The sequence below is a fragment of the Anguilla anguilla genome, chromosome 19 (assembly GCF_013347855.1).
Source record: "Anguilla anguilla isolate fAngAng1 chromosome 19, fAngAng1.pri, whole genome shotgun sequence".
Taxonomy (NCBI): Eukaryota; Metazoa; Chordata; class Actinopteri; order Anguilliformes; family Anguillidae; genus Anguilla; species Anguilla anguilla.
The window spans coordinates 14,572,487-14,587,807 of NC_049219.1; the positions used below are offsets into that span (position 1 = coordinate 14,572,487).

Below are 15,321 nucleotides of genomic sequence, written 5' to 3' on the forward strand. Positions count from 1 at the left end.
CTGATGCAACTGAAGCATCTTTTATTAGTGGTAATGTACATATCCATCAACTGCAAAATCTTTACTTTCTAAGATAAAAGGTGATTTTGAATATCTACAATTCCTGTCCTCACTTAACAAAAAATGTAAACGTTTCCTCCAATTAAATAAATGCATCACCCTTTTGTGAATCTACCCATTCGTCTGAAGGTGACGTTTCCCTCCCCGTCTCATTACGCTTGGCTCTGCCACGCGAACGACGCAGGCGAACGCCAGAGACTTCAAAGCCAGGTTCAAAGAGAACGGGTTTAAAGCAGGTACACAGCGCAAAATGGACGGTAAAGTTAGGGAGAGACGAAAGCTCTTAAAATATTTTCAAGAGATCAGAAACCTCAGCCATGGGGATGCTTTATCCATGCCAGTCTACAACAGCCATGTTTAACAAATCTGCACAGGCTACAGCAAATTAGAAACCGTACGGGCAGTAGTGTCAAATCACTGGTGATGCCAGTTTACTGAATTTATACACTGAATTTAATCAACTTATTGATTATATGCAGGGTATTTTTATTTCTCTGATACTTATTAATTGCCCAAGTGCCACGTTTCATACTGTAATAAGGAAGTCATCATCTATGTTACAAAAAAAAAAAAAGAGTATTAGGCAGGCATTGACTCGAATTTTACAATATTAGAGAATTGGTGATGAGCAATGTGTCCGTTTAGTTTTTTAAATAACCATTCCAAATGAAATCTGATGTCAATCTTTGCATAAATCAGGTGTCCTCTTACCTCACAGCGTTAAACTGGCTATGCACTGCATACAGGCACAATTGCCTGAGCTCAGACTCCTGCTGTGTTCGTGAAAATGTTTTTGCAGGAACACATTTTGCAGGATGCATGCTACTGCACGAGCAGAACTGTATGCTTCTGATTACTCGCTTGATGCTAATCACTTCCCGGCTGCGCCTGCTCTGCGCGTCTGTTTACCAGGGATGAAAGGCCCTCGTCCTGCTGTCTATTGCAGAGTGAACGGGATTAGCCCCCATCTTAGAGCAGAGGCCCCCAGAGGGAAATCTCATTAAGCTCTGAGATATAACACAATAAACTCAGAGCACTCATCTTGCAATGCACCGAGGACAAATCCCCAGAAATGATCTTTAAAACTTCCCTGGATTTCAATGCCGAACGCGTTAGGAAATGCACCCAATTTCACCAGGGTTTCGGGCGTCTGTAAGCATTGCGGCGATCGGAGAGAACTGGGTGCAGCGCCGTTAAGAAATAAAGCCGTTTAGGATTCTGCAAAAGGTCAGGGTGTTACACGTCTGACACAACCTGAGACCATCTCTGTCCGCCCAGATTTTAGGAGAACAAAAGTTGCGCATTGGTGTTAGACTAATAGCAATAGTAGAGATTCACCATTTAAAAATGTTTTTATTTTTTTACTTAATGCACAATTCTCTGTGCCCAGCAATACTTCTTCCATTGTGCTGCAGCTCTACTGGCCGCAAGCACAGACACCAGAAATCAAAGCCACATCATGACACCCCTGGCAGGCTTCTGTGCGGGGGGAACGCAATGCCCAATCACCAATTCAAAATTCAAGAAAAAAATAATAAAAATAAAAAATAAATAAATAAAAGCGGACGTTTTTCTCCTGCACCTCTCAGCTCCTAGGCACGTGGGAACTTCACTGAGCTGCCATAGCTTCTGTGGGTATGTGCAATACTGAAGGAGAACAGGAAAGTACCTGCAGTGACACTATTCCAGTCTAGCAGTTTGTATGATCTGGTGTTACCCACGGCTGAGTTCAAAACAGCAAATTAGTGCAGCGGTTACAAAGGAGCCGAAGAGAAAGGGAGAGAGAACGAGAAAGAGAAAGAGAAAGAAAAAGAAAGAGAGAGGAAAAAAAAGACACAAACAAACTACAAACGAGAGCACAACACTGGACAACAACACTCCACAGGAACTGCAAAGACACAGACAACAGAGTTAATCACAGGCTTATCCAGGAGAAAGCAGTCAGAAAGAAAGATAGAGGGAAAAAGGGAAAGAGAAATAGAGAGAGAGGCTCTGTTCAATCTTAGCACAGTGCTCTTTGTCCTTGAAGGGTAACTTTAACAAGAATCCAATAATGCCACATCATGCCTCACCTGCTTCAGTAGGTACGCATGTTCAGATGTTAGGAACTAGGGTCACATGCAAATTAACCTGTGTTTGGTCACATTGCTTTCCTCACACTCCAGATTCACAGCCTGGCATTCCCTCTCCCAAGCGGGGAACTCGGGTGCAAACTGTGTACCCTGGCCTGGAGTTCATTTCAAAAACTCACTGCTTCAGAACTCCCTCCCTCCTTAACGGAAAGACCGGAATCTCCCCCAAAAGTACCAGAGTAACCCTTCTACCTCTCCCCCGCCCCCTCTCGTACCCTCACCCCAGTCACACCATCTGAGAATGCTCCCGTAACACAAGCCCCCTTCACGTGACTGTCAAAAACAGAACATCTGGCGAAGGGGGAGTGTCTCCACATGGGCTGGGGGGGGGGGGGGGGGGGCAGCATGCATCCTGGAGAGAAGACAGGCACAGAGTCGGGTTTCACCTACCGGGGTTGTGGATGCGGTCCAGGAGTTTGACCGACCGGGCGCTGACCACACCCCCGACGTGGATCAGGAAGCCGGGCGGAAAGGAGGTGAGGGTGAAGAAGGGGAACTCCTGCGGGACAAGGGAGGAGGAGACAGGGGTGAGACTCGAACCCGAGCAGCACCACACTAACCGCCCCAAAACTGTACAGTGGTCCGCAGGCTGAACCACAACGCATATATGCAACAAAAAAAAAGACACACAGCAAAGCTGATTTTGAAAGCTCATCTTTCTTTCTTTCTTTTTCACTTTTTAAAATGCCACACATGTTTAATGCTAGCACTGCGACCTGCGTGCAAAGCATAAAGCTGCAGCCTTTCAAATTAAAAAAAAAAAAAGGAAAAAGAAAAAAAAGATGGCTCCCCGTTTTTCAAATCCAACCACGAAAAAGAGAGAAAGAAGGATTGAGGAGGAAATCCTTCTCGGGGGCGTCATGCAGAGGAGACGTGAGCGAGCAGAAGGGCGTTCCCCCCCCCCAGGGTCGGGCGGCGGCCGAAACGCCTGCGCTCCACAGCGCGCGTTCAGCTCGGTCTCTGCACACTGGAGAAGCACCCGAGCGCCGTTATAGAACAGCGCGCAGTGCCACCCCCGGACCGGGCCGCGCAGTGCCACGGCCGCTGACACCCCAGGGAGTCTGAGAGAGCATCAATTCAAACGGTATTTTTAGCCCTGGGGCTGCTGACTCTGTTTAAGTGACTTTAATCCATTTGGAGAGATTAGGGATTACCGTGCTCCTGTAACCCACGTCTCTGCTGCCTGCTATTGGCTGGGCAAGCTACCACGCGGCCTTTGAAGACAGTCTCTTGTTAATTTACACTGGTAGTGAAACTGTCATTTTGTGAGTTGCTAAGTGCTCTCACCAATTATAACAAAAATATTAAACTGATCTATTCCAAAGAGGGGGGAGGGGGGGGCAAAACAATAATCAGTGGTGCTATTTAGTTTGCTCGTCTTCAAACATGTTATGATGTTCAGAAGCTACCAGGCCAGGTCCAACAGAATGCAACCGTTTGCATGGCAACATTGATATTACGCAGGCTGCATGATACAAATGCTAAATAATCATGCAAAATCAAACCAAAGGGTCTCTGTGACACTGGAGGCCAGTAATTATTACTAAAAGCAGCAGCTCCATATTGGGCAACAGCCGACACAGAACGTTCCTGCTAGGAGGAAAACAGCCGTTGCCATGACAACCAGCATTCAGAGCGGCTCAGCCAGGTGCACAGGTCGCCGCTGAACCGCTGAATGGGAGGTGTGAGAACGATAAAGGAAAACTGGAGGGATCGAACTCGGGCATCCAAAAATAAACCGCCCCTTCCTCGGGGAAGTTCAGACTTCTCATCTTGGATGTGAGGGAAAGAGAAAATGCGACAAAAATAAAAAATAAATAATAAATGAGGAGTCGTTTTGAAACACAGAAAATAGTCACGCGGTGGTTTTGACAACATACCCGTGTCCTAACAAATATACCAGAGGAGGAAGCTCCCTGAATCCCAGAGAGAACAAGAGGATGGAGAAACACGTTATTGAGCCTCTCGAACCCGAGCAAGCTGAGACTGCTCAGAGAAAACACTGTGGTTTCAATCTTTAAAAGCCAAAAGAACAGCACAACAGCACATTTACTGACCACCGCCACCAAGTCTTAGCAGACATGAGGGACTGTGGGTGGAATGCCAAAGCACAACACACAGGAAGCAGCTCCGACTGCTCTGCAGCACACTGACTCTGCAGGGTGTGTGTGTGAGCGTGTGTGTGTGTGTGTGTGAGTGTGTGTGTGTGTGTGTGGGTGTGTGGGTGTGTGAGTGTGTGTGTGTGTGTGTGTGTGTGTGTGTGTGTGTGTGAGTGTGTGTGTGTGTGTGTGGTGTGTGTGTGTGTGTGTGTGTGTGTGTGGTGTGTGTGTGTGTGTATGTGGGTTGCCAGGTCGTACCCTCTGCTCCAGTGCTGATTGGGTCTGCTGTCTCAGCAGGGTCTTCAGAGGCCCGCCTTCCTTCCCCGCACTGCCTCCACTGCCCATTCCTGCAGGAGACCACAGCTTTTACACACACACACACACACTCACGCACACGCACACCTCCCTCTCTAACACACACAAGCACAAACACACCTGCATGAACACAAACAGATGGATGCACTTCTAACACTATTCATGCACACACACACGCACAAACACAAGCTTCTTTCTGAACACTGAATCAAGACCTATCTGTGATGATTCTACAGAAACATAATTGCATCCACCAATACGTATCCACTGTCCATCGCACAACTAAAGACTAACTCTGCCTTTTGATAGTGAGGAAATATACTACAACACAACACTAAATGAAGAGATTCTGGGAAATCTCTGAAATATTTAACTCACCAATCCTAGCTTAACAGTTCACCTCAGCAGATTCTGTCTGTTCCAGCAGTTAGATCTTAAATATTGACTTTGGTATGTGAAACACTAAACACAGGCTAAACTGCATACTCAGGGCTACTGGGGAAAAACACGTTTAGCACAAATGGGAAATGGGTAAATAAGGCAGCTAGTGATACCAGAGGTAAATTAGCGAATATATCGTGAATTAGATATGAACTGTCATTTGCACAAGCACTTGGTCCCCTTGGTACGTTCAGAATCCACGTGGCAACGTAAAAGGGCATTGAAAGAAATCGGTAACAGAAAAAAACGTTGAGCAGGATTCACTCTGCGGTTAGCTAAGAGTCTTAATGTGACTTTCCACTGAACTTCCTAAGCCCCATTGTTCTACGGTATCTTTCTTTTTTCTTTAAACCAAAAACAATACATTCCAGGACTGATATCGCAAATTTTCGCCTGAATTTAATTTCGCCTGTAAACGTAATGAGATTTTTGGTCGAAGGTTCACTCGGCAGTGGGCCTGCCTCCACCCGTCTCCAGCAGTATGTGAAGAAGCCCTGCCACGCAGTCATTCCCCCTGCTCCACTGCAGCTCTTTCAGCTTTCCTATTCAGGCCAAAACCCGAGCAGCAGAGGCTTGGCCACGTGACCGTGGAATTCCACAGAATGCTTGCTCTAAAACATTCTAAACGTGTATCTAAAGTTCCACCTGCCCACATTCCAGAACACCTGGGAGTAAAACCTTGCCAGTATAACCATGGCTATTTAGCCAGCAGTGTCAAATAAAAAAAAAACTGCTTCTGTTCAGGCTGCTAGCATTCACTAACAACTAGCTCACTAATGTACAAGGACTGCAAAAATGTCAAAAAATATCCCCCAAAATGTATGTAATTACCTGCATAATACTGTATGACACCGTATGATAATCTGGTTCTGATTATTATAATTACAGTTGTCCTGTGCTCTGGTTTGAACTGTTCATCAAAGATGCAGTAGCAAAGAGAGATTTCATGCAAAACAATCTCCAATTTATAGTTTTAATATATTGCTTTAATAAATTCCTGGATTTTGTTTCATGTGAGAAATAAAAACAATGGGGCTTAGGTCTGCCTAGTTAATTGGGGGTGCTGGAAGGCAGCATTAACAAGGTGACAAACTCCAAACTCCAAACAACCATAAAGTAGGAGCGGATGTCATGAAAACAAATGCTTTTGATAGAATATGCATGAATAATGAATATACTGCACATATTCTGAACATAAAACTGGGATAGAGGTAGTGGTCTCCAACTTCACTGGTGTACTGACCAAACAAGTAACCATGGTGACAGTTAATGGTAAATGGTTGAGTAAAATTATGAAAGAAAATATGAACTAATACCGTGAAAATAATGCATAAAAATAAATAGGAAAAAAAAAAAGAAAAAAAAAAAACATTTTAGAAAAATGTAGTGTTTTTCCGTTTCATTTTTTCCTCATCAAACCAAGTGCGATCAGTTGTTATGGCAAGTCCGGAGCAGGGGGGGTGGGGTCAGGGGCCAAACGGGGGGGCGGTGCTTGTTGTTAGGGCAGCTAGAGAATTTGCATAAATGGGCGTGTCCTACCAGAGGCCGCCTGTAGCAGGTCCTCACTGAAAGAGACACTCTTTCTGAGCCCAGCGGGGCTTTGGCGGCTGGAGAACGGGACAGGGTGCAGCCCCCGGCCCGGATCTGACCCGGGGAGCAGGCGCAAAGCGTTTGAGTAAATGGGCGGGAAGTCGGTGGGCAGGACGGGGGAGCTGGGACACAGGAAAATCCTGGGCCCCTTGGGGGGCCTGGCTGCTGGGATGGAGAAGAAAAAAGAACAAAACAAAAAGAAAAGAAAAGAAGGTGTAGAAAAAGAGAAGAATGAAAGGATCACAAGATCATGAGAGTGACAGAGAAACTGGAAGGTACAGGCTGAGCATGGCTGGGGAGCTGGGGGTGGGGGAGAAAGGGAGAAATTAAATGGTAACAGATGGGAGTTGGAATAAAATAGCTGGGGTAGGGACAAAATGAGATGGGACGGGGAGGTGGGGGTGGGGGGGGAAGGCAAATTGCATACATTATAAAAAGACACAAGAGCAAAGAGGAAAGGGTCAGTCACAAAGACTGGCAGTGAGCAGCGAGAAGCGGCTTATTCCAGCCTCATTATGCCAATTTTGGGACCGCAGGGGACAACGCCCCACCATGAAACTGCTGGAGGCCACACTCTGAGGTTCCCCCCCCCCCCCCATTTTTTTTTTGTTTTTTTTTTATTTTTTAAATGATGCACTCGGTTACCAGGGTTACCGACGGTACCGTGAGGGACTCCGCAAAGACTCAGAGGCACACTCATCACAAACGGCCACGCGACACGACACAGTGATGGCGGATTTGGAATGGGGGTGCCGTCTCTTCAACAGCGCATGGTAATGCTGTGCACACAGTATCACATTGCCCAATTGTGTCTTTATCAACTGATGCAGCGAAGAACTGTTAGAAGGTGGGGCCTGCGTCTGCTGCCAATTACACAATGTTACGTCTCAAACAGGAACGCCCGGTTGAAAGCTATTATTTGGCATTATGGTCTGAGCCAATAGAAAATGCATTGTTTGGCAAAAACAAGGAACAACACTTCAAGCGTTGCTGCTAAAATCACAGTTAGCCCACCTTTTAAGAGTTTCAGGAACACAAAAATAAGAAATGAAAAAAATAAAAAACACACTCCAAGTCTTATTTTCCAATCATCAAGCCATTATCAGGTATTCCAAAACATCAGTGAGTACGTTTGGTAACAGAAGTAAAACAGTATTTCTTTTTAGATTAGCAACACTCACATGGTAAATGTTGTACAGTTGACTAAATATAAAACTGAAGTTACAAAGGGAAAACAGCGCGGCAAATCATTTTAATCACATATTAAGCTCCAGGTCTCTTTGTAATTAAATGCAATGCAAAACTTTCAAGCTTGACAAACTGGAGTCTGTTTCACACAAAAATTAAAAAAACAAAAAACGTAATCATGGGGGGGGGAGTGCAGACAAGCAGATGGATGAGGAAATGCAATGGAAACCAAAAAAACTCAAAATAAATAAAAAATAAGCACAAAACACCAAGCGGTGGCAGGTGCCTTACCAGTTTTAGGTGTCAAACTCAAATCTGTGTCAGAGGAGGAAGACTGTCGGCTGTAGGACTTGGAGGGTGAAAAGGAATAAGTTTGGGTTTTCATTGGGGTGGAGGGTCCAGATGAGTGAGTATTAGGGTTGGGGTCTTCGCTGAAGGGAAGCCTGCCAGAAGAAGGTGGAAACACATTCAGTATCGCCACCGTTGCCGCGGAGACCCGGGGGGAAAGAGCGGGACCGACCCACAGACAGGAGGAGGAGGAGGAGGACGAGGAGGAAGAGGAGGAGGAGGAGGAGGGGGGGGGAGTCACCCTGAGATCCCCATTTGAGAGTGGGTCTGCTCGTTTGTGAGTGTGTGTGGGTGCGTGTGTGTGAGGGTGCGTGTGTGTGTCTGTAGGCTGGAACATTGGGCAGTTCTGGGAGGGGGTGACTGCTTGCCGGTGGAATTGCAGAAGAAGGAATGATGGCCGATTCGGAAAAAAGCAACGCAACTCGGAAAAGAAACGAAACAACATCAATAAAAATAAAAAATGGGTTAATGTGGGAAAAAAGAAAAGCGAAATGCAAAGCATTTGTTTCAGCTCACCAAAGCAAAAAATCAATCAGGCAGATCGGAATCATTTTTCTGTCCTTTTAGTTATCTGGGCCACAATAATAGAAAACTAAGGAAATATAATAAATAAAAATAAAAAATGCCCCAGACTGAAGAAACAAAAAAAAAAAAAAAAAACCAATGGCTGCAAATGGACCAGAAAGTAATACTGATGTTGATGTCATCGTTCTGACTGGTCGACCTTGGCAAATAAGGTCAAATGGAATTACATACTGTACCTGGAGGGGCAACTATTTTTTTGTGGGATGGGCGGGGGGGGGCGAGTACAGGCACCCAGCTTGTGCTCAGCCAATGGGCCATGCTTTGAAAGCTGAAGGACTCTGAAGCTGGTGATGGCACAGCCCTCCCCACCTGGCGGTGGAAAAGTGGGCGGGGTAGGTTCGTGGGCGGGTGGGGGGGGGGGGAGGGGGGGGGTGTTCTAGGGGCAGACAGGGGCTGGAGAACCGGGGTACCTGCCTACTCTGCCTGCCTGGCAACACAGTGAGGGGCCTGTGCTCTCCCAGGCTCCTGTGCCTACGCAGTCTCATACCCGTGAAGATGAGGGTGGGGACAGACACAGAGAAGTTCTGAGAGAGGCGCGAGCCGGACGCGGCGTGAACAGGGCTGCTGTGGGTCGAGCGGCATCCCAGCCCGGGAGCGTGAGCCAGCGGAGACCTGAGAACCACGGCCAGCCGTAGAGGAGAGGAGGAGGGAGACAAGCACGCACACGCACACGCACACGCACACGCACACGCACACGCACACGCACACGCACACGCACACACACACACACACACAGACATGCATGCACGCGCACACACACACGCACGCACGCACACATCGCAGAGAAAAGAAAAGAAGAGGAGGAGGAGGAAGAGGAGAAGAAAAAGAAGAACTAGAAGAGGAGGAAAAAGAGAAGTGCCTTTTGTTTAACCCCTCCCCCCCACCCGACCCGATCAGGCCCTCCTGGCAAAAGAGTTCACCACCCGGAGGCTGCAAACAGAGGGGACCGATACAGCACACCTGTACCTGTACCCCCCGCCCCCCCCCACCCGCACAGCTGACTCAGAGCAGACGTTTCTGCAGACGCAAACAGGAAGCATGCAGGTGGCAGCAGGAAACACAGAGCAGGAGACAGATCCGCGGGGGACGCTGCATCACAACGCCCTCCAGACAGGCTATTATTGGACTCCCAGCGGCACTGTCACAAATGCTTAATCATGCAGGCAGACAGCCAGCAGGGTGCGCTGTGCATGCACACATCCTGCTCCCCCCAGCCTGTGTGCTGCAAACGCACACCAGCTACAGACACCTGCATCAGCAGCACTCCGCACTGTCCCCAGCCCACCACACTGCCTCCTGCCTCCATCTCTTACAGTACACTACCTCCATCTTTTACTGCCTCCACCTTTTACACTGCCTCATTTCTAAATTAATGATTTCAAAATTCCCTTTCAGCTCCCGTTATCCTATAAAAACTGTATTCTGAGGCTAGCAATGCAGTATGCACAACCCAGACGGGCACGCTGGAAACAGGTGGCTGCCCAGTGACTAGCCTGCACCGCAAAGCTAAGATTTCGTACCCTCTAGTGGTGCAGAGAGCCTCGCGCACATCACACACACATTTATATTCACTGATACAGCTGAATATTTTACTGAAGACATTCATGCTGAGGGAACAGCAGCAGCATCCTGCTGGGAGTCAGACCTGCAACATTAGAGCTACAGGCCCGGGTTATCTGAACACTGAGGTACACTGGATCTGGCCAAAAATGATATCTTATATCAATTATCAATTCCTCCATTTCCTCCATCCAAGCATGCAGCTGCAAATCGGGAGATCGGTCATGCAACAGGTGGGCTGGGCATGCAAGGCCTGGAGCGCCAGGGGCAAACAGGAGCGTGTTCAGGGCAGGTAAGTGTGTGACCTTATGCCCCAGGGGCAAACAGGTGCTTGTTCAGGGCAGGTAAGTGTGTGACCTCATGCCCCAGGGGCAAACAGGAGCGTGTTCAGGGCAGGTAAGTGTGTGACCTTATGCCCCAGGGGCAAACAGGTGCATGTTCAGGGCAGGTAAGTGTGTGACCTTATGCCCCAGGGGCAAACAGGAGCGTGTTCAGGGCAGGTAAGTGTGTGACCGTATGCCCCAGGGGCAAACAGGAGCGTGTTCAGGGCAGGTATGTTTGTGTGGAACATAAAGGCTTCTAGCTCAGTCCCTGGTGCTGCAGGTATCAGGAGCCAGGGATGTAAATGTATAATTTAGTTAATCGGTAGGGCTTCAGAGTTCTAATGTTACATAACACAGTACAGTCACTACCCAATACAGATGTACCAGTGCTGTGAATCTGTCATTTCAGCAACAAAGTTGTTTTTAAATATATATATATATATATATATTTTAAATATATACTTTTTAAGAACTAAATCATTTTTCAAACACTTAAATCTATCAAGAATCTTCTTGCTGAGATCAGTAAACAGGCAGCCCTTGATTTCCCATGAATAGGTGGACAGGGCAGGAAGGTGGGGGGCGGGGGACTGAAAGGATGGAGTAGTGTTGGGTGTGGGGGGAGGACGGGGGGGGGGGTTTAAATGCACACAGTGCTTTATCTCTGTCATGCGGGAGTGTCTGAGCCCACCTGCCCCATACTCACTCTTTGATGTCTTTGGACGGGGAATTGCATGCGGGCGGGACGGCCGTGGAGGGGTTACTCAGCTTATCCAGGGTGCAGGCCGTCCCGATGGCGCGCACCACCAGGCCCGACTCGCCCTCCAGGTCGAAGCACTGCAGGTAGCCCACCACCGCGTTGCCCCCCATCTCCAGCACCTTCAGGCCGATCTTCCGCTGGAGCTCGCCTGCGGGAGGGAGCTGACGTTAGGGCACGGCGAGGGGCCTCCTCACCTGCTGCACACCTGAGGGCTCCTTCCAGGCCAGGGGTCGCCAGCCCTGGTCATGGAGAGCCACAGGACGCGCCGGCTTTCATTGTCACCGTGGGCTACCGTGGGCGGCAGTGTAGTATAATGGGTAAGGAGCAGGCCTTCTAACCTAAAGGTCACCGGTTCAATTCCCAGGTAGGATGCTGCCGTTGTACCCTTGAGCAAGGTCCTTAACCTGCATTGCTTCAGTATATATCCAGCTGCATAAATGGATGCTAATTGATAATGTTGTGTAAGTCGCTCTGGGTAAGATACCTACTAAATGCCTGAAATGTAATGTAATGTAATGCAAATAATTCAGATGCAAGAAACCAGGACATGCGACTCAACAGTCTGCTTCAACTGCTTCACTAGAGGAGATAAAGGCTTAATCAGACATGGTAAACCAGCGGACCCTGTGGTTCTCCTGTGCTCAGGTCAGGGAGCCCTGTTGAAGGCAGACGCTTTGGGGGTGCACAGCGGGCGGACTCTGCTGTGACGCGGGACGGTCCCGTACCGGACATGAGAGAGATGAGCCTCTGCCGGGCCTCGTTGGAGGCCCTGGGGGTGCGGATGCGGTCGATCCACTGGTACTCCGGGTCCTCGTTCACCACCAGCTCCTCCACGAAGCCGTGCACCGTGGCCGCCCGGTAGCACCTGGGGACGGACGTGGCTGCAGAGAGACCCGCAGCCTGTCACTCTTAACGGCCTGGAGCCCGTACACCCGCACCGTACCCGTACACCCGCACCGTACCCGTACACCCGCGCCGTACCCATACACCCGCACACTGGAGCACTGACTGACAGCGTGAGCCACACTGCAGCCCCATGGCAAGGATTTAGCCGATAAATAAGCATTCTGAACCATCTTGGAGCAAAAGCATCCCCTTTCTAACTAAGCAGACCATTAGCCTTTCCACCACAGTGTTCAGAGGTGTTTCAAACTACAGAAACATGTATTAGGGCTTCCATAAATCTCTCAAAATGCACCAAGCTTTTCAAAATGTAATAAATAACTAGACAATAAAATGCAGAAATAACAACCATAAAAATATATTCATAAAACAGGAACCGCACATCTCATTAGAGTGACACATTCATCCTTGTGGTAGAGGCAGCCAGGGGAAAATGAATTCAGACTCACTGCAGAGGAATTTGACTCCGCAGGACGATTGGCGGAAGCGGTTCAGGTCGTTGAAGAGATCCACCTTCACAAGAACATTAATCTCCCCACGGATACCTTTCACATGGTCAAAACAACCTGCCGTGAGAGCGCGCTCCACACCTCCAGAACCCAAACACAGACTCATACTGCGTTCTAGAACATGAACTGGAACACTGCTAAGGGATTTGTTCTAACAAAATCAAATATGAATATGACACTAACTTCACATATGTAAGGAACGAATTAAAAAAATAATAATAATAATAATAATAATATCAATGAATTTCATTTATGCCGGGCTTTTGAAACAAGATTGCCCAAAGACATTTCCAAAGGACAATATAACAGGATATAGGCCTAAAAATCCACAATACAAAAACACCTTCAGTAAACACACTGACATGTACAGTACATTAAATTAGTTACTTTGTTAGACTGCACTCACCGTGTATAGTGTCATAAATGGGGAACCACCCAGAGATGACTGTAGCAGCTTCGTTCGATAGCAGAGGGTCTATGTCTATGTAGACCTTGCCTATGGCATCATTAGCACTGTACGTATCGTGGTCCAGCACTGTAATCTGCAACGGCTCGTCTTGCAAGTCTTCATCATCCACCTGGATTGCACAGTTTCAATGGCAAATATTTCACTGCTTTTTTCTGCATTTACCAATCAGAAACTGCACATCTAAATGGCCAAAGCACAAATACTAAGTTGTGCCACACATTTTTTTTTTTTTTGCCAACAATCTTTGAACTAATTTGGATCTGTAGTCCAAGTACATGCCTTACGCAAAATTAAAGCTCTCACCAACTGTTTTATAAATGATGATCCAAAAAAGTCAGAGAAAATGCAACAAAAGATGGCTCTGAAGCACATTATAAAAACTTTACCTCGAACCTATGTCAAATGGAAAGTGTATTACTACATAGGAATAACAGAAAGAATGAGATTACTTACCTCAAATTTGAACCACTCCGAGTTCCACTGTGGGTTAAGGGATTTTGGGTACACGTCGGTTTTAAAGGTTGTGGTTCCAAATTTTACCTGCAGAAAGCAAGATTGTACTTTACCTGTGCAAAAAACAAGGCGCTACCAAGAAGATGATGGTTGTTAAACTGCTTTGAAAAAAGGATGCGACGCTTAGATACACTCACCTCAACGAACGCGTCTGTCAGGTCACTTGCTCTGTCCATAACGGGCAAATGACGCCCAGCCACAATCTTGGCCTTCAGTTTCCCCGGCATGGTTACTACCGTCGATAAGGTCACAGAAAAAGGGAAAAGAGCATTTTAGATTTATGATTTATTAGATTTATGACACGGCAAGATGTGCGCAATTAATTAGCCGTGCGTTCTCGAAGTTAACATCTTACCGGCGTCTTGTCTTGTAGCTGCGAACTAGTTGTCTTGCACAGGTGCATTTAAATTTTGACATTTAACTGACACTCTTGCGTTGCAGTCATACGTGCCTTGATGTTACAGGTGCATTACACGGGACGTTAGCGCTGAATTAATTAATATCCAGGAATCGGTGTCTTGACAACACAGGAGCACGTGGGTGCCTCACAGATGTTTTTGACAGACGCAATTAGCGCAAGTAGCTAAGCTACATTTTCTGCAGTCAAAGCATCATCTTTTGCTAACTATCTAACGTTAGCTAGCAACCAAAACATGCGACACCATTTGTAGCTCACGTAAAAAATACCAAATAAAAAATACGAAAATGTTACACGTTACAATTCATTAGCAAGCAAGTAAAAAGAGCAACGGTATACAGCATTATCGAAATGAGCAGTCTCGGTCTCCTGACAGAAAGTGCTAGCTAACACTTGCGAGCAAACAACACGCTAGGGTTCTAGCTTGTCGCAGAATATAGTACATTTGTCACTCGTTGCACATGGGTTCATAGCAGTTTCTAATTAGATACCCATGCATATTGTAATGAAGACCTAATGTTAAGATAACGGGAAAAGCCGAAATCGCACTGAACTGCAGTTTGTGTTGGCTACTGTAGCTCGCGCTCTAAGGTGGGAAGGGCCTGCCGCGAAGAACATTTGTCGCCTAAGTTACTAGCTCGTGCTAGCTAAAGTTAGCTAGCAATATAGCTAAATAAAAGTAATGGCACCGTTAGCTGCCTAGCTAAACAAACAAACACACGAACAGGTAGCTCGTTAATTAAATAAATGAAATGTCATTCAAAATATTACTACCTGAAACTATGTCACACAAGATATCCGCAAGAAGCTTCGCTTCAACCGTACATTATTGACACTGTCCGCTTGACCTCCTCTTCTTGCCCATAACATGAATGTGAAAAGGTGGATCTTCAGTTTATCAGACGGTTTCGTAATGTATTATCCAGTTTTTTGCTACATGGTATAACGATTTACGAGCTTATTTCAATGTGTTTTCTCAAACTATGAAACATAGTTAGCAAGATAAATCAACGTAAACTTTTGGGAAATACTCAGGTAATCCTTCTCTCACACTACCTGAGAGTCGCGCGGCGCACTGCGCTGGCAACACCACCAACGGTAGCGTTGA

At 47.0% G+C, this 15,321-nt stretch overlaps 1 protein-coding gene across 9 annotated transcripts in view; it reads right to left on the minus strand.

Moving 5' to 3' along the window:
* c2cd5 (C2 calcium dependent domain containing 5) overlaps positions 1-15,321 on the minus strand; it is a 30,657-nt gene extending 15,336 nt beyond the window's left edge. For 3 of the 9 annotated variants that reach the window (XM_035401927.1, XM_035401925.1, XM_035401924.1), the window contains exons 1-10: positions 14,988-15,321; positions 13,933-14,027; positions 13,736-13,822; positions 13,220-13,391; positions 12,754-12,849; positions 12,127-12,282; positions 11,348-11,549; positions 8,117-8,268; positions 4,550-4,638; positions 2,583-2,691 (exon numbers count right to left, since the gene is read on the minus strand). In XM_035401927.1, the coding sequence (XP_035257818.1) occupies positions 2,583-2,691; positions 4,550-4,638; positions 8,117-8,268; positions 11,348-11,549; positions 12,127-12,282; positions 12,754-12,849; positions 13,220-13,391; positions 13,736-13,822; positions 13,933-14,022 (1,153 nt within the window). In that variant the 5' untranslated portion in view covers positions 14,023-14,027; positions 14,988-15,321. The other 6 variants (XM_035401929.1, XM_035401926.1, XM_035401923.1 and 3 more) reach the window with 5 other exon arrangements.